The sequence below is a fragment of the Emydura macquarii genome, unplaced genomic scaffold, assembly GCF_026122565.2.
Source record: "Emydura macquarii macquarii isolate MOO-44397 ecotype Brisbane River unplaced genomic scaffold, CSIRO-AGI_Emac_v2 contig_3374, whole genome shotgun sequence".
Taxonomy (NCBI): domain Eukaryota; kingdom Metazoa; phylum Chordata; order Testudines; family Chelidae; genus Emydura; species Emydura macquarii.
The window spans coordinates 123,986-148,515 of record NW_027133511.1 but is presented as its reverse complement, the minus strand read 5'-3'; the positions used below and the strand labels follow the sequence as shown (position 1 = coordinate 148,515).

General features: G+C 54.7%; 1 protein-coding gene and 1 non-coding gene across 2 annotated transcripts; both read right to left on the bottom strand.

The window, feature by feature from the left end:
- Positions 1–720: 720 nt before the first annotated feature.
- Positions 721–11,930, bottom strand: METTL26 (methyltransferase like 26). The gene is made up of 6 exons (XM_067534054.1): positions 11,638–11,930; positions 5,675–5,837; positions 4,717–4,776; positions 3,982–4,049; positions 2,647–2,725; positions 721–1,891 (listed from the first exon to the last, which is right to left on the bottom strand). Exons 1-6 carry the CDS (start codon positions 11,832–11,834, stop codon positions 1,844–1,846), a joined length of 615 nt encoding a protein of 204 aa, XP_067390155.1. The 5' UTR covers positions 11,835–11,930; the 3' UTR covers positions 721–1,843.
- A 557-nt stretch (positions 11,931–12,487) lies between these two features.
- Positions 12,488–12,558, bottom strand: TRNAG-CCC (transfer RNA glycine (anticodon CCC)). The gene has a single exon. It is a non-coding gene; the product is annotated as a tRNA-Gly (tRNA).
- Positions 12,559–24,530: the final 11,972 nt, after the last annotated feature.

The following is a 24,530-nucleotide window of genomic DNA, read 5'->3' as shown; positions in this document are numbered from 1 at the left end:
GGTACAGGACAGTGACACCAAATGCCCAATCTCATCTGAATCCCTGACCAGCGTATGTGTTCTAGGCCATACTGGCACCATTAACCCCTGGCATGGCAGCCTCTATCTAGCCCCAGGTACACCAGCAGGCAAGCTTCCCCTCCAGCAGCACAGCTGAACACTGGCAGGGATTGCAGACAAAGGGGCAGGAGGAGCCTCTGTCACTCCCCACTGCAGAGACTGGCCACCGCCTGCATGCCAGCTGCTCTGCACCAATCCAGGCAGGTCCCCACTGTGGCACTGCTAGAGCTGGCCCACGGCAGAGCCTTCTGCATTAGCTGCACACACTCTCGTCAGCAGGATTGTTTCCCTGGCCATGGTGGGGTCACTGGAGGCTGGGCCCCTGAGCCACCCAGCCCAAGCTCCCTCAGTGCTCACGGCCCCGCTGCCTTCGATCAAAGCGTGGCACCAGCTGCACATCGTCGCCCTGGAGGCACAGAGGGCTGCCCGCCACAAGAAACTTCTGGTTGCTGGGCAGCGGGGAATACGAGTGAGCCGGGCAGCAGGGCCAGGCTGACCGAGTGAAGCACTTTACCTGCCCTGAAGGCCAGAGCTATGCTCTCTGCAATCTGGCCCCGGCACAAGGATGGGGGAGCCCTGCAGCGGAGGGGAGGTGCCCCCCTTGGAAAATAAAGCCCCATGGGCTGCAGGAACACAACACGACAGCCAACCTCACACAGCCACCAACAAAAGCAACTTCTTTATTGTGCCAGGCCCTGGCTCCGGTGCAGCCCCTTCCCTGCAGCATCCTGGGAGGAACCAGTCCCCCTCCTCCAGCTGAAACCCAACTGAGCGCAGTGCTACAATCAGGCCGCTATAGGGAGCCCGTATCCCCCCAGTCTGCAGCAGCCATTCAAGACTTAAAAAGCAGCTAGAGCAAGATTTGCCAGTGCCCGTGGGATTTAGGAGTCCAAGTCCCTTCAAATGGGGATGGAACCTGTGCACCTAAATCACATAGGCACTTTAAAAGATCCCACTCCTATATTTGAGTCCCCATTCAGATTGCCCTTTGGCCAGCCTAGCACAGGGTTGTGTGTGAATTACTGCGGCATGCAGGAGGGGTGAGGGCAGAACGCATTCAGAGCAGCAAACTAGGGGGTTGCTTCATGCTCCCCTTGCACACACGACTAGGCAGGACAGGCTCCTACAGCCGGTATATTGGGAGTGACGTATCTGGGGCGAGGCCCCTAAATCAGTCGTCTCAGTTTCAGAGGCTCTTTGCACCTGCTGAGGCCAAAATTCTGGCCTTTGCTCCTCAAGAGCTCAGGGAAAATACGGCTTTTGAGCAGAAGAAATAAAGAGCTGCACAAGTGTAAATCAAACAAGGCCGAGGCGCACAGGAGCTGTGGAATGGCCACCAACAGAGATGGCTAGACCTGGATCGACTGCACAGGCTACATACCGGCGGGAGAGGTGACCCAAGCTGTACATCCATTCAGGTGGCTTATTTCACATCTGATCCCCTCACTCTGTGGGGCATGACAATGGGCAGCTGTAGGAATGACATCCAGACCTGATCAGCTCAGGTAGGCAGAAGCAAGCAGCACAGATGAGCCTGCAATACAGACCCTGCTTTTATGGCCCCATTCCTGGGAGTGGGAACACGAGCTATAGGCAATAAAACCCCTCCACCACCCAGGAGCAGTGGCATCCATGTAAAGTCGGTCAGCATGAATCCCATCAGCGTGTCTCCGGTAGGGCGTCGTCTCCATAAAAAGCCCTGCAGAGCGCTCGGACACTGAAAACCAGTGGGGGATGGGCTCTGCAGCCAGCAGACCCAGGGGTCAGTGGCAGGGTCCACAGGTCACTGCTTGCGGAAAATGAGACACTTGTTGTTCGCAGGCATGTCCACCTAGGGGCACAAAGTCAGGGTTAGAGCACGGTGGCTACACCAAGATGCCCGTTTGCCAGGCAGCCAGTACCCAGGCCAGCTCCAGCTGCCTGCCACAAGCCCTAGGATGCGGAAGCCCCCAATACTGGGCTGGCTTGGAATCAGAACCAAAGCGAAAAGGGACTGGGAAACGGGACGCTTCCAGGCCCAGCCTCTCCAGCAGGAGGCGCTGAAGGGAATGATGGAAGTAGGGGAGTTCAGTTGCTCTGACCCTGGCCTCTCCCCGATAAAATCACATCAGAGCTCCGCCTCATGCACACACACACTGGAGAGAGGACAGCCCCCTCCCCGGCCCATCACGAGCCAGAGTGTAGGGGAGGGCAGGGGAAGGGGGAGCTCTGTAGTCCTTGTTCATATGGTCCCCTTCCACCAGGGGACAGGCCCAGGCTTCTGCTGCAGAGAAGGGATGGTGCTTCCGCCACACAGCTAGGAAGTGAGGGGTGCAGAGAATCCGGCTGGCCACGGGGAGATGATCTACAGACACCAGCGCTGGTGGCACTCTACTGCGGAGCTGCCTGGTTGTGGGTTCTGTTCCCACCCCAGGAGCCGAGCCTGTTCCCAGTGCTCCAGCATTAAAAGTGCTACCTTAGGACAAGCCGTAAAGCAGAGCCCGGTCTGTCCGGCTCTGGCGGGGGACAATCCCACCCTCCTGGCAACAATCCCTTTGGTGTGGGATCCTGGGCCTGTGAGAGCCCAGCACGCCCACCAGCACCTACCATCCTCTCCAGACACAGCCCACTGGCCTCAGCCAGCTGCTGCAGCAGAGCCGTATCCCGAAGGCCCCAGGCCGGGTTTCTGCGGAGGAGAGAGACCAGACAGCTGGCAAATGCGTCATTCCCACCACAGCCCCCACAGGCAGTCCCACAAATGCTCTTGGACTCCAGGGTTCAGAGGCAACCCTTCCCCCACAAAGGGGGCTAGGACAGCAGCAGCCCTGAGGATCAAGACCCATGACTGCCGCCCTCCGGAGATCCCGGGGGGTTCTAGCCCAGGGCTGGGGGCGCCCCCATAATGTGCCAGCCATGGGTGTGCCGGCTAGATGAGCACAGGGAGAGGGATATTGTGGGTAATGCTTTGGCCCCTTGGACAGTGGGCCAGGCATTGCCAAGAGCGGGTGGAGGATGCTCATAGGCAAGGGGACATAGCCAGCCAAGGGGCTCTAGGCTCCAAGGTGATGCATGCTGCCTATGATGGGCAGCTGCAAGGCCTTGCCCTGTGGGGGTCCAGTGGCCCCCTCAAGGAACTGGCCTCCCCCCTGGGGGTGGAGACCCAGGTGCACAGCAGACTGGGAGGGGAGATGGCTGGGTCTAACTGGGTGCAAGGGCCTGGATTGACAGTCCCTGAGATGAAGCATCAGGTCCAGCCTGGGCAGAGGCAGGGCAAGCCATGCCCAACACAGCCCAGACCCGTCCCAGGGCTACCCGCCATGTGAAATCCATCCACACGGCCTCCCTGCTGAGCCCTCAGGGGAGACCCACCACGCCGCCCTCCAGCAGAAGCCGCACCTGCTCGTGCCAGCATCTGCATGTCCCACAAAGACCGAGAGGGGAACAGCTCCTCAGCCCCCATGCACTCCTCCTTTGCCAACGCCCCAGAGGCTTGGAATCTGCAAGCCCCGGGCCGGGCGTACCACAGGGTCTCCTGCCTCTGGCATGCACGGCCAGCCCGGTTCTGAGGCAGAGGGCTGCACCCTGCAGAGTGGGGTGTGCACGCCAGAGACCAGGCCACAGGAGAGGGCGGGTGTTGTCTAGCTTTTGCGATTACTGCTTGGCCATGCCCCTTTTCCACAGAGGGAAAGCTGGGGCCCCACACATTGGGGGTGGGGTGGGGATGGACACTCTGCTGATTTGAACCCTCCACCCCTCCTGCCCCATTTCCCAAGCAACAGAGACCTAGATCTTTGGAGACACCTGCAGGGCTGCTTCCCCCATCGGTGCCGAAGATCGCCTCCCCCGGTGGCCACAAGAGCAGCTGGGCTTTTAGACCCTCTTGGCCCAGACCCTCCCCCCGCCTGGCAGCTGGGATGCTGCACCCAAGCCAGGCTCTCCTACCTCTGTCTCAGGCAGCAGTCGAAGTCCACGTTGCTCTGCGGGCTGATCTGGCCGTTGATGGCGTAGGGCTATGGGGACAGGGCGCAAAGGAACTCATTATAGAGCCAACTCAACGTGGGCACCTCCAGCATCCCAGGGGCCATAGAGCGGATGTGACTTCCCCATGGCTTAGGCTCCAGGCTGCCCTCCCCCTCCATTCCCAACACTGGGGGGAGAAACCAGAGAGTGGAGATGGAAACAGAGCCAGCAGTGGAAACACAGCGAGGTCAGCAGGCAGAACTGGACCCAAGAACCATCCAGGTGAGGCACTGCCCGCCAGACCACGCTCCAGGTGTGTGCAGGGGGGGGGACAACAGCCAGTGCTCGTGACCCAGCCCACACAAAGGGTGTGAGGATTAGCTCCCAAGTGATGGGAAAAGATGTGGGGGTGGGGGCGTTGTACGCAGGGGGAAGCCAGCAAATGTATAAACCAAAGCGCAGAAACTCTCTGCCACATGTGCCAAGGGGCATGCGGACTGGAAAGGACCCCGGGGGGGGGCAGACTGCCCATCTAGCCAGCTGCCCCCACTGAGCGCGTCCCGCCAACAAACAGCCTCCCTCAGACACGCAGCACCCCACCCACCCCGTTGGGGCCAAGGGAAAGAAATCCCCAATAGCTCTATCACCCTCCTGGACTGCAGGCACCCGGCGTGTCCAGGCCCACCCAAGCTGTGCCCCCCGCGGAAGATTGCTTACCCCGTAGGTGATCAGAACAGCTCTGGGTTTCAGCAGCTTCCCTGCTCCTTTAAACAAGCCCTGGGGAAACATCAACTCAGTAAAGGAGGGAGCCACTGGCACAAGGAACTGGGCGCATGCAAAGCGTGCCATGGCTGGGATCCTCCCTGCACCGCCCAAGGGCAGCCAGTGACTGCCTCCTTCCTCTTTTCCAGGGCTGTTCATGTTCCTTGCAGGTGTCACCCCTACACCCTGCCCCTCATCATCTCTGGCCATGACCCAGCTCCAATATTTCCCATGTGGCACAAGGGGCCTCTCAAGCAGATGCCAACCCCCCCCAAATAATTTGCTCCATTGTCCCATCTGATCTGAGCATCACCCCTCCTTGGGGAAAGAGAAGGATTCTCAGCTGGTTTATTGGTACGCCATGCACACCCAGCACAGCCCATCTGTGAGCATATCCAGAGGCTTGTAAGTGACCTGAGATGGTGCAGCCACACGGGGGGAGAGAGGAGGATTCAAATCAATTCAAGTTCACTCTCCCTCATTCTAACATGGCACCCTGGGGATGATGGGAGCAAACTTGAGGATTAACCAACAGTAAAGAGTCTCAGATTTGTCCCCCTAGGAGTTAGGACTGTGGGCAGGTCACTTCAGATGCCATGTGACTCAGTTTCCCCATCTGTCCAATGGGGATAAAAGCACTGCCCTGTCCATGGGGCGGTGAGTTCATCAACCTCTGTAAGGTGCTTTGGGATCTAGGAAGGTGCTAGAGAAGGGGCAATATCAGGATTACAGGAAACAAACATCCACCAGGTGGCACCACGGCTCTTCCAAACGTTGGCTGAGATGCCCGGCATGCTAGAGCGAGTGACCATACTCTGCAACAGAGACCACTTGCCCAGCCCAAAGGGTTCCAGCATTTAATCAGGGCTTTCCCCTAGTCCCAGGCCAAGGGTCAGAGTCAGATGGCCCTCACCTCGGTGCACTTCAGCTCAGAGATGTGCATCATGTTGATGTTGACGATGAGATCCAGCGTGTCGGGCCTCAGGCCACCCCACGTCTCCCAGCTCTGGGACGAGTCCAGGAAAATTGGCGGCCTCACATTGCTGACTCCCAGTGCCGTGATGAATGCAGAGATGCTGCCGGGGGGGGGGAAGGAGAGCGCCTGCTTGACAGGCATGCCAGAGCCCAGCGCTGCACAAGTACTGAGCCCCAGCCCTGGCACGCGCCGCTCCCGCTTCTCCAGCTGAGGCGCTAACCCTGGACTGGCCACCCAGGGTGCTCAGTGCCATATGGACACGCCATAGAGACAGCCCCATGAAACTCACAATTAAATCACTAAGCAGCTGGCCGAGACTCACCCCAGCTGTGGTGGTGGGGTTGTGCCAGGCCCGCATGGGAGTCAGAGGAGCAAGGCTGGGCCAAACCCAAGCGCTTCCGCAAATGCAAATCCTGCCCCTAACCTCTCAGGCCCCCCTTCCCCAGCTGCCCGTCACAGGCGCTGTTATTAAGCTGAAGTCCAGAAGCTCCTTCTCCCTTTGCCATAGTCTGAGCCTCCTCCAGCCCCAGGTTAAAGTGGAGAGCTCTCCTTCCAGCGTCACATTCAGGTCCTGCTCTGAAAGTTTGGCCTATGATTAAATCCAGGGCAGGCTGCAGTGGAAACTACCCCCCAGCCCTTCTCTCCAGCAGATGCGGGCAGATCACTTCCTCCAGTATTTACCAAAGCAGCCTCGGATTTTGAGAGCTTCATGTTTTGGGTCTCCAATCTGGGGTAATCCAAGGGCCAGATTTCCAGAGACGCTGGGCACCCCAATCTCCTGAAGTTAATGAGGAAACTGCAGCTGCTCAGCACCTCTGAAAATCAGACACCCCAGAACCAAGACACTAGATGTGGGCTTGAACTCCTGAGTCTCATTCTGGGCAGGGACCGTGTCTTACTGCGCGAATGTACAGAGCCTAGCACAACACACCCCTGATCTTGGCTGGGGCTTTCAGTCACTACAGTAACAGAAAAGCTGTATGTACATGGGGGGCATCATACAATTGAGTTAGCAACCTCTCGAGGGTGTTGTGGGGAATGCTTCATTTTGCAGGGCAATTTAAAATGCAAGTTATGCTATAAGCACTGAAAAGCGTCTCCAAAAAGAACACCCAGGGTCCTTGTGTATGAGGCTCAGCCTAGGGATGAAACGGTTTTTCTACCATCAGCACTGCACTCTCAGCCTGTGCTCTTTCTGGCATGTGCATTACCACCAGGAATAAAGAGCCTGTCCTTGGGACCCAGTTATCAGCACCGATGCACACAGCAGAACAGACACCAGTTCTCTGTCTCAGCACTTGGCAGGGCTAGCAGGAGCAGTGAAAACCCCCTTCTGGAAGCAGGGTGCTTATTTATACCAGGTGCATCTGCTAAACAACATACAACAAAAGGTCTCGCCATTGACAAGTTGTGAATACAGCTTAAGGGAAGAACCTTTACAAAGAAAGGGAAATAACCCTCCCCAGCCAATCCACCCAGTCCTCAAAAGTCAGAACGAATACAACAGCTGCAGAGTCACAGCCAGTGATTTTGCTCACTGAACAGACACTAGGAGCAGGTCAATTTTAGACCATCACTTGCTAGATCCTTTAAATGGAAATACATCAGGCCCTGATCAAGATTGAGGGTCCATTGTGCCAGGTGCTGTACACACACATAGCAAGCAGCTGTTCCTGCACCGAAATAGAGACCACTGACAGAGGAAGGATTCTTGTCCTTATTTTACAGAAGAGGCACAGAGAGATTCCAGCGCCCATGGAAATTTAACCCAGTCTCCTCAAGCCAGTCCTTCAACCCCAAGAGCATCCTGACTATAGAATGTGAGCACAGCCCTTCACCACGCACAAGGGACGGGGAGCACCAGTGCCCCCCGTGCATCATGAAGGGCTGGCCAGGTGCACCCCCAAGCCAGGGGTGAGGGCCACCCCGTCCAAACCAGCGCCTGGCTGCGGGGCTGGAGCAGTGGGTAAGTGCGGGGTGCCGGACTTCCCCTTCATGACAGGCAGGGGGCGCAGGAGGCTGAGGGGCAGCTGCTCCAGCGCTGCCCACTCCCCCATGCATTGTGAAGGAACAGCCCGGCTCCCCCTCCCCACCAGGCCGGCCCAGCACCAGGCTGTGGGGCTGGAGCGGGAGAGGCAGGCACTGTGCAGCAGGTAAGTGTGGCCAGGGGGAGGGCGGACCCAAGCCTGCCTTTGTGCCACTCAGGCCTCACACCCTCCCCCAGGTACAGCTCCCCCCCCCCTCGGGGTAGCTGGGGGGCAGTGCTGGGACCCCTCCTGCCTTGCAGGGGGGACGCAAATGCAGGCTTGGCGCCTGGGTGCCGGACACCCATGGTACGCCACTGCAGCAGGCCATGCCAGTGGGTGCCCATGGGGAAGACCTACCTGTCAACGGGCCTTTCCACCCCCCTCAACATAATTCCCATTTTCCACTCTGCCCCTCCCAACCCCCCAGCTCAGCCAATGAGTCGGAGGGCTCCGCCTGTTTCACCCCCTAAGGTTCTGATTGGCCACTGCGCTGCCCCCCCCCCCCATCATCATTTACACCAGATAATTTACACCCACTTTGCATTAGTGCAAATAGAAACAGGAGGTCGGGGTGGTACTCAGAAACACCTGGGGTGGAGTGGAGTCACGCTGGCATAGAGCATTCAATGTGATATGTGATATCCTGCAAAGCTGGGGCAGAAAGCAGGCGACCTGTGTAAAGGGAAGTGCAGGGGGGGAAGGGGGGTAATTTCCCCATTGCAAATAACCCTGCTGAACAGGCAAGGTAATGGTGAATATGGTCTTGTATGTGTCTGCTCTTGAGGTCAGGCCCAGGCATGTATGACCCAGACGCCACCATGGCAGGTTACAAACATGCCGGTCTGCGCAGGAGACCCTAGCCCTGCACTCACCGACAGCCCACACACGGCACTGATTCCACAGTAAGGCGGCACTGCACCACAGAAGCAGAGGGGACGCAAACTCTGAATGACTCAGGAGGAAGCTGTACAGGTCTCATGCTTGGTCTGATGCAAGTAACAGGGAGGCAGGATTTTTCCCAACACACACAACACCGTCCCTCTGTCCCCCAAGCGGCTGCTCTGGCAGAGGCACTACAATTGCCAAAGCCGATCGCCAAGCTAAGACAGTCTAAACACGAGGGGACAGACCGTGGTAGAGCATGTGACTCTCCCACTGCAGCCATGGCAACAGGGAGGATTCGATGCCTGGTACCTTCGATCTGGACAGACTTGGAATTTCAATCGGAAGCAGGATTGTTCTGTGTGGCTGGAAGCAAGGGGAGAGTTTAAACCAGCACTCAGACATTTAAGGGCTTCAAGGTGCACACTTTGAAACAGACGCCCAGCACTGGTGAGAAGGAAGCTGAGCCAGGCTGGTGCACTAAGGGTTTCAGAGAAGTTTTGGCAAAAGGGTGAAGAGAAATAATGTCCTAAAGTGCATTTTCAAACACGATTTCCTTTCCCTGGATATAAATAGCCCCCTGCAGGGTTTGCCACCCAAGCATTGCTGTCCCCTGCTATACAGAACAAAACTGACTAGACCAGGGGTTGTCAACCGGTGGTACGCGTACCACCAGTGGTACGGGGAAGACGGCTCAGTGGTACGCGATGGAAAACGCGCCACCGATTCCCCCCCCGCCGCCGCCGAAAAACCCCGCTGCCGCCGAATCCCCCCCTGCCGCCGCCAAAAAACCCCGCTGCCGCCGAATCCCCCCCTGCCGCCGCCGAAAAATCCTGCTGCCGCCGAATCCCCCTCTGCCGCCGCCGAAAAATCCTGCTGCCGCCGAATCCCCCTCTGCCGCCGCCGAAAAACCCCGCTGCCGCCGAATCTCTTCCCCCGCCTCCGGTCAAAACACTTTTTGCCGCCGAATTAAAGCCCCCCCCCCAACGCATTTTCCGCCGCTGAGAAAGCACCATCCTCTCTGCCGCCGAAAAATGCGAAACGGCGGCAGGGTTTCGGCAGAGGGCATCGATCCCTCACGCAAACCCGCAATTTTACTGAGTCCCACTCTGGCCAGGTACAGTTAGGTGAAGGGGTACTTGACCCGACTGTATCTGACCCAAGTGGTACTCTGTAAAAAAAGGTTGAGAACCGCTGGACTAGACAATGGTTGAGACCAGGCAGGGGAAGTAATATCTTCCAATGGACCAACTTCTGTTGGTAAAAGCGACAAGCTTTCAAGCCACACAGAGCTCTTCTACCTCACCCATCTGGTCTCGCTAACATCCTGGGACCAACACAGCTACAACACCACCGCAGACAATGCTGGGAGCGACTGATGTATATTCAGTCTCCAGACCAAAAGCAACCCCACAATGACAAGTGCCTCCGGGTGCTTTGTGAAGGGTCCTCAAATTGTGACTCAGCTCAGCTGACTATCGACAACTGGATAAATGCGCTAAGCCCCAAGCCTCCCTTGTGATCCCTCTAGGCAGCCTGCTGCTCCCACACACATCAGAAGGCATGACTGGTGAAAGTGGCCCCATAGTTCAGATCTCCTGAGTCCCACTCCAGTGCTCTACCCATAGACCACACTGCCTCCAACTAGGCAGTGGAACAGGATGGTTGCCTTCATGCAGCCTGGCAGCACCTATTCACCAGACTCCCCACTTCACTGAGTAGGGAGAGCGCTCATTAAAAAGTGGAGGGAGCAATGACACTCAGGGGTGACAAGGCCAAAGCCACCCTACTAGAGCCTGCTGTTTGCCCTAACCATAGCTGCAATGCACAAAGCCCCTAAATAAGGAGTGGTGCTGCAATTCTCCGCTTAACGCAGTGGAACAAATTATTGTTTGCAAGTGCACTTTGTTACTCTAGTATTGTTATGCAGGTAACCACATGGGGAAGTCAGGGTCCATCTCCCACTAACATGATAACACGTCTCTTTTTTCATATTCAGTGCACTTTGCATGCTTCGTGGGATGAAACTTCACAATGCCATGGGACATTGGTAAATAGATGCCCATTTTACAGATGGGAAAACAGGGTAAGGTTAAAATTAACTTTTTAATTTTTTTTTAAGTGGCCACAAGTTTTGGGTGCCCAACAGGAGACACCTGAAAAAAATCCAGGCCCAGGGTTTCTTGGTCCAGCCAGGCAAAAAATCAGTGGCTGCTGCTGAAAATCTTAACCTAAGGGACTTTCCTGCCAATGCAAACCCGGGAGCTCCTGGCTCCCAGGCCTGTGTTCTGCCCACTAGGCTAAACCTTTCTCAGCCTAATTAGTTATGTTACTAGGTTTGAGCTGTGAAGGTTGTACTGCGATGGCGATTTGGAGTGCAAGCAGCTTGAAATACATTCTATTATTTTGATTTACTTTTTAGTCTGAGCCATGCCCAGAAATCTTGCTTAGATTGTCTTTGAAACCGTTCTTAACTCAGCACATCCCCGTAAACGAGCCAAAACTGAAAACGGCAAAATAAGAATAAACCACTTAAAAATCAGACCCGTCAAAGGATAGAAGCAAACTCCAGTGACCGGCCGCCTCCGTCTGCTTCCAAGCAAAGGGACTGAGCGGGAGCAGCCGGGCCTGCGGATCTAGTCCGGGGATTTAAATCAGCCCTGGAGGCTGGATCAGACCAGGAAGCCCGGGCTGGAGCGAGGGTCACAGACCCGCACAGGGGCAACCCAGCCAGCGGCGCCGGCGCGGAGCGCGGCTGGACTCGCAATACAACCACCCTGGAGCTGGGAACGAATCGGCCGCGGGCGCGGCGGAGCGGAGCGGGGGCACTGGGCAGACGCCGCAGCAGCTCGAGTTGAGCACGGCAATGAGCGGGGAGCGGCCCGGCTGTTGCTGCGCAGGGACCCAGGGGCCAGCCAGGCCGGGATAGCCTCGCCCGTGGCCCCTGGCCACAAACCGCCCCCGAGTCCCCGGGGCCCGCCGGCCGCTCACCTCTCCAGGCACTGGGGCTCCACCTCGGAGGGCTGCCAGAGCAGCTGGGGCAGCGCCTGGGCGCAGTGCACCGCGTGCTGCCCCGAGCCCGAGGCCACCTCCAGCACCCGCACCCGGCCCGGGCCGGCCCCCACGTAGTCGCGCAGCACCCGCAGGATGGGCTCCTTGTTCCGCTCCGCGGCCGCCGCCACGATCATGCTGCTGGAGGGAGGCAGGGAACCGCCGGCGTCGGCAGCGCAAGGACCCTGCCTGGACTGAGCGCTGGGCGCCCGTTCTGCTCCACGCCCACTCCACGCCCAGCCCCAGCCCTAGGCGGAGCCCGGAACCAGCCGGCTGACCGCGCATGGGGTGCTGGGAGTTGTAGTTCCGCTGCGGGCGACAGCCCAGGGAAGAGAGGGGGCAGGTCAGGGCAAGGAGACTGCCAATCCCAGAAGGCACCAGTCCATGCTCCTTGTCCCGCCCCCGTGCCTTAAAGTGACCGCCGCCAATTTCTCGCGGGGAGATGGGGGCGGGGTAATAAAAGGGTTAACGGGGGGGGGGGGGGGGGGGAATTTTAGGGCAAATCCCACCCACGTGCCGAGGAAGGATAATCCTGCCCCGTTCCGGGTGTGAGGGGGCGCCCCCAACCTTCCAGCCCTTGCTTGAAATGACACCCCTCATGGGAAAACGGGGGGCAGGCCCCACGGAAGCAGGGAGGGGTCATTGCCCCCAGCAGCCTCCCGCCTCCGCTGCTGCCGGTGGGGCAACAAGAGTAACACGGAGGGGCGGGGGGCAGCCGGTGAGCGGGGATTCCGGGCGGCCGGGAGCCGCTAAAAGGGGCTTCCGAGCAGGGGAGAGCAAAAAACGTTCGTGCGCCGCCCGGGAATCGAACCCGGGTCGCAAGAATGGGAATCTTGCATGATACCACTACACCAGCGGCGCGGCTCGTTAAAGTGGCGGGCGGCGGAGCTCATCAGGCACTTCTGGGCAGCGCCACCTGAAGGCGTAGCGCTGCATCGACAGGCTGCATGGCCCCGCGGAGCTAGTGAGGGTTGTCGCGGCCCGTGCTGCAGAAGAGGCAGACACCGGAAGGCTGCCGGCTACACCCCGGCACTGGGGGCGCTTTCTCAGGTGCTAACCCGCCTGGAGCGGCTGCTCCTCAGCCTCTGCGCTGTGCTGTTACTTTGCCACTGGCCGCATTGTGCAGCCCTTTGTATTGGAGTCGCTTGGCTTTCGTTAAGCCATGACACTAGCTCCAGTAGCCGTCACCCCCCCCCGAATTCAAATGCCTTGCAAAGGGGAAAAGGCCCATTTTAAAGAAATATTTCATGTGCTTAATTGCAAATAAATCAGACGTGACTCTGTGCCTTTTATTATTTCCCCATGTGGAAATAATGAATAGGGAATGATACTTATTATGAATACAGTATTAATAGAAGACTAACATGATTGATCATATATTTTACATTTCTACAGCACCATTCATCCTGCAGGATCCCAGAACACTTTATAGATTATGCGCTATACTAGAAAGTCTGCCCTTGAAATGCAGCCAGCTCTGGGGTGGAGGGCGGTAACCACCCAGTGCTGGGACAGAAGGAATTGTGAATGGCTACAGCAGAGCATTTAGCAAAAGTTTCACAGAAACTATTCAGGAAAAAAATGCCAATGTCATTTATAATGAACAGTTTAAGGTGGAATTGTTTGTCATCCATAACTGATGGGTTTGATATATTGGGGAAATGCACTGTTAGCTAAATGGCTGTATAAATAGCTCACTACCACAATATGCAATATGATTAAATTAATTCTACATTCATATTTCATAGATTCAAAGGCCAGAAGGGATCTTTCTGATAATCTAGTCTGACTTCTTGCACAGCACAGTCAGCGAACCTTGCCCACTAATTTCTGCATGAAGCCCATAAAACAGGGTTACTTACCAGTAACTGTTGTTCTTCGAGATGTGTTGCTCATATCCATTCCCATTTAGGTGTGTGTGCGCTCCGTGCACAGTTTCCCGGAACTTTTTCGCCCTTAGCAGTCCCGGTAGGGTCGGCTCAGGCGCCCCCTGGAGTCCCGCGCGCATGTCGCGGTACATAGGGCACTGCCGACCCCACCGGCCCCCAGTCCCTTCTTTCTGCCGACTCCGACAGTGGGGACGGAGGGTGGGTGCGGAATGGATATGAGCAACACATCTCAAAGAACAACAGTTACTGGTAAGTAACCCTGTTTTCTACCTTTGAGTGATTGCTCATATCCATTCCCATTTAGGTGACTAAATAGCCATACATGGAGGTGGGTAGAAGTTAGCATTGCGCCGCCCTGGCCAGGACAGCTCTGCCAAACCCCGCGTCCTCTCTCGCCTGTTGCATGATGGCGTAGTGGGACGTAAAGGTATGTACCGTCGACCAGGTCGCTGCTCTGCAGATGTCCTGCAGGGGCACTCTCCCCAGGAAGGCCGCAGATGAGGCCTGGGCCCTGGTCGAGTGTGCCGTTACAGCCCCTGGAAGAGGTACCTTTGCCTGCTCATAACAGGTCCTGATGCAGGCGGTGATCCAGGTGGAGATGCACTGGGTGGAGACAGGTGAGCCTTTCATCCGGTCCGCCACTGCCACGAACAGCTGCGTCGACTTCCGGAAGGGCTTGGTCCTCTCTATGTAGAAGTATCGGGAGTAAAACCCTTGTCCCCTTTCCCCTGGTGGGACCTCCTCCACCGCCCCCAGCTGGAGGAGGGAGCAGACTTCCTGAGTGAGGAGTTGCTCATGCAGTGGGTCCCTGAAGGGAGACTGGACCGGAGGGGAGTCCGGGGGGAAGGGCATGAGCTGCAGTGCATAGCCCCTGCGGACTATACCAAGGACGCATTGGTCCAATGTGACACTTTGCCAGTGGGCGTAGTACGGCCGTAATCTGTGGGCAAAGGGTCGGTCGAGAGGCAGGGGGTAAGTAAGAGTACCACCCCCTTGCGCACCATCAAAAGGACTTTTTATTATTCTGGCCCTTATTCGAGCCACGGGTCCCCGCCGAAGACCCCGAACGATTACGGCGGTTAGGGCCTCTAAACCTCTCCCGACCCCTTCTGGGTTGGGCGGGTCTAGGGGCTGCCTCGGTGGTTGTTGAGGCTGCCGCTGGCCCTGAGGGCGATTTTGACGCCTTGCAGCCTGAGGGGTGTAAATCCCCAGGGAGCGTAGCGTGGCCCTTGAGTCTTTGAGGGTGTGTAACTTGTCATCAGTGCTGTCCGCGAAAAGTCCAGCTCCATCGAAAGGAAGATCCTGGATGGTGCGCTGGGCTTCCCAGGACAGACCCGACGACTGAAGCCACGAGGCCCTCCTCATGGCGATGGCCGATGCTATGGCCCTACTAGCGGCGTCCGCCGCGTCGCTGGAAGAGTTCAGGGCTGCTCCTGCCACTGCAGCCCCTTCCTCTATTACCGCCATGAAGTCCGCAGTCTTGTCCTGGGGCAGGACCTGTGGAAGGACCTCAGCAATCCTCTGTAGCGAGGACCATAGGTTGAGGTTGTAACTCCCTAGGAGCGCCTGATGGTTGGCGATCCTCAGTTGCAGAGACGCTGTTGTATAGGCCTTGCGGCCAAAGAGGTCCAGTTTCTTAGCATCCTTATTTTTTGGGGTGTTGGCTTGACCTCCTTGTCTCTCTCTCTGGTTGACAGCATCAACAACCAGAGAGCACGGTGCCGGATGGGTGTATAAGTACTCCACCCCCTCCATGGGGACGGAGTACTTCTTCTCGGCTCCCTTGGCAGTGGGAGGAACCAAGGCTGGAGTCTGCCAAAGGGACTTGGCCACCTTGAGCACCCTCTCGTGAATCGGGAGGGCTACCCTAGATGGACCTACCATCCCCGAGGCTCCAAATAGGGGGTCCTCCTCCTCGGAGAGCTCTTTGAGATCCAGTCCCAGGTTACCAGCGACTCTTTTTAGCATGTCCTGGTGAGCTCGAAAGTCCTGCCATGGACCTTTGCGACCCCGGAAGGTGACGTCATCGGGGGATGAGGAGGAGGACTGAGGAAGGGGCCCTGTGGAGGGGCCTTCCTCCGGATCAGATCCCTCGTCCGAGGGGTGATCCCTTTCCCTGTGGGACGCTGAAGGCGGAGGCGGTGGTGCCCCAGATAATTTGAGGGAAACTGTCGCCTGTCCCACCTGTGTACCCCAGGGGCCCCAATAAGGCCACTGCCAAGGTCCCTGGGGCCATTGAGGAGCCGGCATCGGGGCCGAGTGGGTCACCCGGTGCCGTGATCTAGACCCGGATCCACTGGAGCGGCGCTTGCTCCTGGTCTTGGGGGAGCGGCTCCGGGAACTAGAGGACGACAGCGAATGTCGGTGCCGTCGTGAGTGGTGCCGGTGGGAGGAAGAGCTGCTCGAGCCCGAGCGTCTCCTTCCTCTTGAGGATTTCCGACGGCGTTTGCCCCCTTTAGGTGACCGGGAGCGGTGCCGTCGGTGCCGGCGAGAAGATCGGGACCGGGATCTGGATCGGTGCCAAGCTGTCGAACGGGACCGAGCGCGGGATGGACTGCGCGTCGGTGCCCGGCGAGTCGGTGCTGAGGGCGCCGGTGCTGGAGGCAGCGGTGCCAATGACGCCGGTGCTGTGAGTAGCGGTGCCGATGACGCCAGTGCCGCGTGTAGCTGTGACGGTACAGCTGGCTTTGCCGCAGATGGCGATGATGGGGTCTGCAGCGGCAGCAGTGCCGGTGACTCAGGCTGTGCCATGGAAGGTACCGGGATCCGCACTGGACTGGGTGCCAGGGATCTGGACCGGTGCCGGGCGTTGCGGTGCCGAGCCGGGCTGTTGAGGGATGATGGTGTCGTCATCCCTCGAGAGCTCCTCGACCGTCCACGGTCCCGTGGCGTCGAGGAGCTGGACTCGGTGCCGGAGCTGGGAGGGGAGCCCGCACTCTCAACCCTCCTCAACCGTCTGGGGGGAGACTTCGACTCCTGTCATTTCCACCCACCGGGTCCACCCATTACGGGCTTACCCCGAGACGCAAGTCCCAACCTCGGTTGAGGGTGGGACGGAGGCGTGGGCAGGCCCATGAGGGTGCGTGCCGCGGCCAACGCCTCTGGCGTCGACGGCCCCTGCAAGGGCTCTGCCCCACTCCAGAGAGTTGGGGAGGGCTCCTCGCGTGGAGATGCCGGTGCCGGAGAAGCCTCAACGGCATGTGGCTGGGGCATCTCCGGACTCCCCCGGTGCCGGGTCGGCGGTGCGGAGGAGTCCTGGCGCGTTGTCTCATGGAATCATAGAATATTAGAGTTGGAAGGGACCTCAGGAGGTCATCTAGTCCAACCCCCTGCTCAAAGCAGGACTAACCTCAGCTATATCATCCTAGCCAGGGCTTTGTCAAGCCTCAGCTTAAAAACCTCTAAGGATGGAGATTCCACCACCTCCCTAGGTAACCCATTCCAGTGCTTCACCACCCTCCTAGTAAAAAACTTTTTCCTAATGTCCAACCTAGACCTCCCCAACTGCAACTTGAGACCGTTGCTCCTTGTTCTGTCATCTGCCACCACCGAGGACAGCCTAGCCCCATCCTCCCTGGAAGCCCCTTTCAGGTAGTTAAAGGCCGCTATCAAATCCCCCCTCACTCTTTACTTTTGCAGACTAAACAAGCCTAGTTCCCTCAGCCTCTCCTCATAAGTCCTGTGCTCCAGCCCCCTAATCATTTTGGTTGCCCTCCGCTGCACTATCTCCAACTTGTCCACATCCTTTTTGTAGTGGGGGGCCCAAAACTGGACACAATATTCTAAATGCGGCCTCACCAATGCCGAATAGAGGGGAATAATCACTTCCCGTGACCTGCTGGCAATGCCCCTCCTAATGCAGCCCAATATGCCATTAGCCTTCTTGACAACCAGGGCACACTGCTGACTCATATCCAGCTTTTTATCCACCGTTACCCCCAGGTCCTTTTCTGCAGAGCTGCTGCCCAGCTCGTCGGTCCCCAGTCTATAGCTGTGCATGGGATTCTTCCTTCCTAAGTGGAGGACTCTGCACTTGTCCTTGTTGAACCTCATTAGATTTCTTTTGGCCCACTCCTCCAGTTTGTTTAGGTCACTCTGTATCCTATCCCTACCCTCCAGGGTATCTACCACTCCCCCCAGCTTAGTGTCGTCCGCAAACTTGCTGAGGGTGCAATCTACCCCATCCTCCAGATCATTAATAAAGATGTTGAACAAAACCGGCCCCAGGACCGACCCCTGGAGAACTCCGCTTGTGACCGGTTGCCAGCTAGACATGGAGCCATTGATCACTACTCATTGAGCCCTATGCTCTAGCCAGTTCTCTATCCATTTTATAGTCCATTCATCCAACCCATACTTCTATAACTTGCTGATAAGAATACTGTGTGAGACAGTATCAAAAGCTTTGCTAAAGTCAAGGTATATCACATCCACCACCTTCCCTACATCCACAGAGCCAGTCAACTCATCATAGAAAGCAATCAGGTTGGTGAGGCACGACTTTCCCTTAGTGAATCCGTGTTGACTGTTCCTGATCACCTTCCTCTCCTCCAAGTGCCTTAAAATGGATTCCTTAAGGACCTGCTCCATGATTTTTCCAGGGATTGAGGTGAGGCTGATCCTCTTTCCTCCCTTTTTTGAAGATGGGCACTATATTTGCTTTTTTCCAGTCCTCAGGGACCTCCCCCTGTTGCCACGAGCTTTCAAAGATAATAGCCAATGGCTCTGAAATCACCTCAGCCAACTCCTTCAGCACCCTCGGGTGCATTGCATCCGGCCCCATGGACTTGTGAATGTCCAATCCTTCTAAATAGTCTTGGACCCATTCCTTCCGCACTGCGGGATGTTCGCCTCCTTCCCATTCTGTGCCACCCAGTGCAGCAGTCTGAGAGCTGATCTTGTCTGTGAAGACAGAGGCAAAAAAGGCATTGAGTACCTCAGCTTTCTCCACATCCTCCGTCACTAGGTCGCCTCCCTCATTCTCTAAGGGGCCCACACTTTCTCTAATCTTCCTCTTGTTGGCAACATGTCTGTAGAAACCCTTCTTGTTCCCCTTCACGTCCCTTGCTAGCTGCAACTCCAATTGTGCTTTGGCCTTCCTGATTTCATTCCTGCACGTTCGAGCAGTGTTTATATAATCCTCCCTAGTCATCTGACCAAGCTTCCACTTCTTGTAAGCTTCTTTTTGTGTTTAAGTTCGCCAAGGACATCTTTGTTAAGCCAAGCTGGACGCCTACCATACTTGCTATTCTTTCTGCACATCGGGATGGTTTGCTCTTGGGCCCTCAATAAGGTCTCTTTAAAAAACAGCCAGCTCTCTTGGGTTCCTTTCCCCCTCATATTAGCCTCCCAGGGAATCCTGCCCATCAGTTCCCTGAGGGAGTCAAAGTCCGCTTTTCTGAAGTCCATGGTCCGTATCCTGCTGCTCTCCTTTCTTCCTTTCGTCCTTGGATGATGATGTCGGTGCCGGCGGAGCGCTCCGCACCGAGGAGACTCTTGGTGCCGCAGATGACTGCGCTGGCTCGGGGTCCGGACGTAGAGCGGACTCCATCAATATTTCCTTCAGCCGCGCTTCTCTCTCCTTCTGGGTCCGCGGCTTGAAGGCCCTGCAGATTTTACATCTGTCCCTGCGGTGCTGCTCCCCGAGGCATCGGAGGCAGCGTGAGTGAGGGTCACTCACAGGGACCGGCTTAGCACATTCGGTGCAAGGCTTGAAACCTGTTGAGCCAGGCATGGCCCAACGCAGAGAGAACCCCTGAGGGTTTTCCAAACTATCTAACTAACTGAAAACGATTTGTAGAACAAAGAGCTAAGGGTCTGCGACTTGCAAGCAAGAGGCAAAGTTCCAACAACCGTCAACGGGCGGAAAGAAGGAACTGGGGGCCGGTGGGGTCGGCAGTGCCCTATGTACCGCGACATGCGCGTGGGACTCCAGGGGACGCCTGAGCCGACCCTACCGGGACTGCTAAGGGCAAAAAAGTTCCGGGAAACTGTGCACGGAGCGCACACACACCTAAATGGGAATGGATATGAGCGATCACTCGAAGATAGAACTACTGTTTCAGCTACAACATGTATCTTTTATAAAGACATCCAGCCTTGATTTATAGGCTGCACGGGACAGAGAAGTCACCATCTTCCTAGCTCAGTTGCTCCAATGCTTAATTACCCACGCAGTTAACAACCTGCACTTCATTTCCAGTCTGAATCTGTCCAGCTTCAGCTTCCAACCACTGGGCCTCATTATGCTTTTTTCTGCCAGATTAAAGAGCTATCAGAAATCTCTACTCCAGGTAGGTACTTGGCAATCAGCTCTTCAAGAAACTAAATAGATTTAGAGTCTTTAGTCTGGGTTTTTCAGACCTTGATTAATTCCTGTAGCTGTTTTCTGAATCCTGAATATTTCTTTCTTTTCTTTTTATTTATTACAAATGACTTTAATGAATTAAAGTAATCATTTCACAATGTTTGCTTCAGCTAGGTAGCTAGCTGCACTCTATGCTTACTTTAGATAGTAACACCTGGATTCACAAACAATAAAACTATCCTCTTATCCTTCATGCTGTTCTAGCTGCTGTATATGCTGCTCTTTAAATGAGGAACACAGGCATGTTAAGCTAATGGAGTGACTCGATGGGCCGCCATGAGGACCTCTGCGTAATTACCATTCTGATATGCATGAGAAAATGTGAGACAACACTTATTTCTTTTTATTGAGAACATTTGAAATTGGTGGCCCCTTTGCTCCTTTCCCATTGACCTTCTCCTCCTTCACACGCCACATGCTCATCAATGTCACCAAGTCCTTCTGTGATCATTCGTTTTAATGTGAAATTTTAGGATTTTGACAATCTGGCTGCTCACTTTGATACTGTTATGCCAAAAGGTGCTCATGGCTGCCTGCCCTTGGATGAGTCTTGGATCCAAAGACAACCACAGAGCCCGTTAAAGGCAGCGGGGCCACGCTCTCTCAAGTTCAGCAGCGGGAGCAATCAAGCCCTTTTACATAGTAAAGACAGCTGCAGACTTTGGTGGCAGCCACCTATAGCACTAAGCATCATGGCAAACCAGAGCTAACCCAGGTAGATTAATAGGGGTTTCCCTGCTTGCAATGCAAACACAGGGGTTGCAGGATGTGTGCGTTGGATGCCAAAAAGCCAGAAGAAACAGTTGAGAGTGTGTCCCTGAGAGGAAGCAGAGGCTCCTTGGGCACAGGGCTTGCTGGAGGGGCAGATCTGGAAATTTCTGGGCAAAGAAACTACCTGCTGCTTTTTGTTTCTGCTGCGTTCAGAGAAAAAGGACATTGTGGACATTCTCTGTAAATAAATAAGATTCCACCAAGATTATACCTGTATTGTGCCATCAATTTATCATCCTAATTGTAACCCTGCAAGGTCCTTAAACTGGCTACCATTGTGGCCCAAAGGAACAACAACACAATGTGTTGACAAATGAATGGATTATACAGAGGGGATGCAAACCTCTCCTTATCTCAGCTGTTCCTTTGCATTTGTGGTGCTGTGGCAGGCATTTGGACAGAGCAGAGTGAATTCTGGGAAGGGTGTCTTTTTCCCCCCCAGAATGCTCTCTGCTGGCATGAGCAAGGGGTTGGCCCTTGCATGAGTGGCGCTGCAGGGCTATGGCTTTGTGGTGAGTGCCGCCAGCTCTACAGAGATGGCTGGAAAACATGACATACACTTTTAACAGCCCAGCATCCTAAACTAGGATATTAAAGTGATCCCCAGTGCACAGCTGCTCGGAAAGCATCGGGCATCATTGCAGAGAACATATCCTGGGAACGCCATGGGAAATGTGCCCCTAGCTGGAGTTTAGCTTGCACGATGGCCCTGCAGTGCATTCTAGCTAATCTAAGCAGGAAGAGCCCAATCCAAAACCCACTGGAATCAATGGAAAGACTGCCAGAGAGCAGGCCCCTATAGTATCTGACATTCAGTACAGATTACCCACTGCAGGGCCTAGGCGTGCGGCCAAGCAGAAAAGGTTGGGTTCTCCCTTCTAACACACCCGCCGTGTGGCCACCCTGACCTCTCTAACTTCTGCCTCTGCAGCACGCTGCATGTCACCCATGTACGGGATGTTTATCTGTCCCGACCTTGGAGTGAAATATAATGGCCTGCAGGGCCCCTAATCCTGACAACAACTTTGATGATAATATTATTGAACCAGTGTTTGTTGTTCCTAGGGAGAGCTGGGCTGAGGGTTGTTTCCTAGCACAAATGGTTGCACAGTTTACGAATTATTCCTGCTCTGAAAGCAGCATCGGGTATTTAAAGAGGTGCTTAAATGATCCAGTCTGCTCCCCACCTGAGTCCCAGGGACTGTTATGCCAAAGCAGCACTCTCAGCACACTGAGAAGATGGCATTTTACATTGCCCCTGACCCCAGTGAGATCTTGCTGCTCACTCTTTCTGGCCAGTTCAAGACACAGCACTGATGGACTCAGCAGGGAGTCACAGCCTTCTCTTCTCCCCAAGGGGAGGATGTCTGGGCAGATTGGGAAGAGGGGTAATGATGAGAAAGGTCTGCCCCCAAAAGGTGCTGCTTAGCATCCTGATAACACCTCAGGATCAGCTCCTGAAAAGAGAATCACCAGAAAGGGAATAATGGGTTGGAGACATTCCAAAGTATCTTTCAGGTCACTCCAATCCCCAGTGATAACGTCCAATTCATCCTTTAGGGGTAGCAGCTCCTTGCCAGCAGTCAAGGTTAGGTGACACTTTCCAGTCAGAGTCTGATTTTGAAATTCCTGCTCCCATTCTCACTTCCACCCCAATAAAGGAGTCCATACCGATCCTCCTGGGCGTGGCATGGGGAGGAGATTAGGGATCTGAAATGGCCAGAAATATTGAAAACATGGAAACAAAAGTCCCACCCCCCTTGTTAGGAAAAAAACAGAAACTTTGGGGAAAACTGCTACAGTGGTTACTTGCCTATCAAAACTAAAGTTTATTTACTTCATTAAAAATGAGAAGCATATTAGGTATAACTGAGCACATAAAAAGTACTATTTGGTCTAGTTATGAAATAAATAAATATAAATTCTTTAGTTTTTATTCAAATAATAATGACAAGTATACCTAGTCGTGGGGACAGAGCTGCAGCTGCACACTAGCGTCCTTAGATGGATTTTTTTTTTTTTTGCCTGTTGGCAAATAGGAAAAACATTAAGTGTTGAAAATAGAAAACATCCTTTTGTAAACAAAAAAGGAAGGTTAACTCCTTTGGGGTCAGCAATAATGTGTAAATAAACATGAGCCGATGTCATCGTGCAGATACAGAAGAAGCTCATGTTTCTAAAGGAAAAGCTCAGAAAATGAACAATGTCGTTAACAGAGCACAATATTAAAACAAAAACGAGAGTCCTGTAGCACCTTAAAGACTAACAAATTCCTGCAGGCATAAGCTTTCAGTGGCTGCAACCCACTTCGTCAGATGCATGAAATAGAAATCAGATAGGGGGTATATATATACATCCAAGGGTAAGAACCGACAATGGGGAGGGTAGGTGTTAGCAAAGTCCATTCAGTTAGAGTAGATGAGGCCTATTCACAACCCTTGATTAGAAGGTGAGAATGTGTGAACAGTGACAATTACTTCTTGTAATGAGATAACTATTCCAAGTCCCTGTTCAATCTCAGTCTGATTGTGTCAAGTTTGCATATGAGTTCCAGCTCTGCAGTTTCTCACTGAAGTCCCTTTTTTAAACACTTGTTTTTAAAACACTTTTTACTTTTCTCCCATCCTCTTCCTTTGTTGTCACAGGTTATCACAGCTCCTGAGAGGCCCAGGGTCAGACAGGTCTTGTTCTCTCATGTCACAGTATGTGAAGAAGCCACCTAACTAATGGTGCTGTTCTGCTCCTGTCTGTTACAAATGTCTGACCCTCTTACCATCTCCTTTCTACTCGCATTCCCTCTGGGGATGGAGTGGTCAGTTTTGATTGGACTGAAAAATGCACTTAGAATCCTAGAAGATGAGGGTTGGAAGGGACCTCAGGAGGTATCTAGTTCCACCCCTGCTCAAAGCAGGGCCAACCCCAACTAACCCATCCCAGCCAGGGCTTTATCAAGACAGGCCTTAAAAACCTCTAAAGATGGAGATTCCACCACCTCCCTAGGTAACCCATTCCAGTGCTTCACCACCCTCCTAGTGAAAAACTTTTTCCTAATGTCCAACCTAGACCTCCCCGACTGCAACTTGAGACCATTCTTCCTAGTTCTGTCATCTGCCATCACTGAGACCAGCCTAGCTCCATCCACCCTGGAACCCCCTTTCAGGTACTTAAAGGCTGCTATCAAATCCCACCTCATTCTTCTCTTCTGTAGACTAAACAAGCCCAGTTCCCTCAGCCTCTCCTCATAAGTCTTGTGCTCCGACATTTGAGTCCTTTAACCTCCGCCAGCCCCCTAATCATTTTTGTTGCCCTCTGCTGGACTCTCTCCAACTTGTCCACATCCTTTTTGTAGTGGGGGGCCCAAAACTGGACACAATACTCCAAATGTGGCCCCACCAATGCCGAATAGAGGGGAATGATCACTTCCCTCTATCTGCTGGCAATGCTCCTACTAACGCAGCCCAATATGCCGTTAGCCTTCTTGGCAATAAGGGCACACTGCTGACTCATATCCAGCTTCTTCTCCACTGTAACCTCCAGGTCCTTTTCTGCAGAACTGCTGCTTAGCCATTTGGTCCTCAGTCTGTAGCTGTGCATGGGATTCTTCCATCCTAAGTGGAAGACTCTGCACTTGTCCTTGTTGAACCTCATCAGATTTCTTTTGGCTCAATCCTCCAGTTTGTCTAGGTCACTCTGTATCCTATCCCTGCCTTCCAGCATATTTAGCACTCCCTCACAGCATACTGTCATCTGTGCACTTCCTGAAGGTGCAATCCACGTGATCCTCCAGATCATTAATGAAGAAGTTA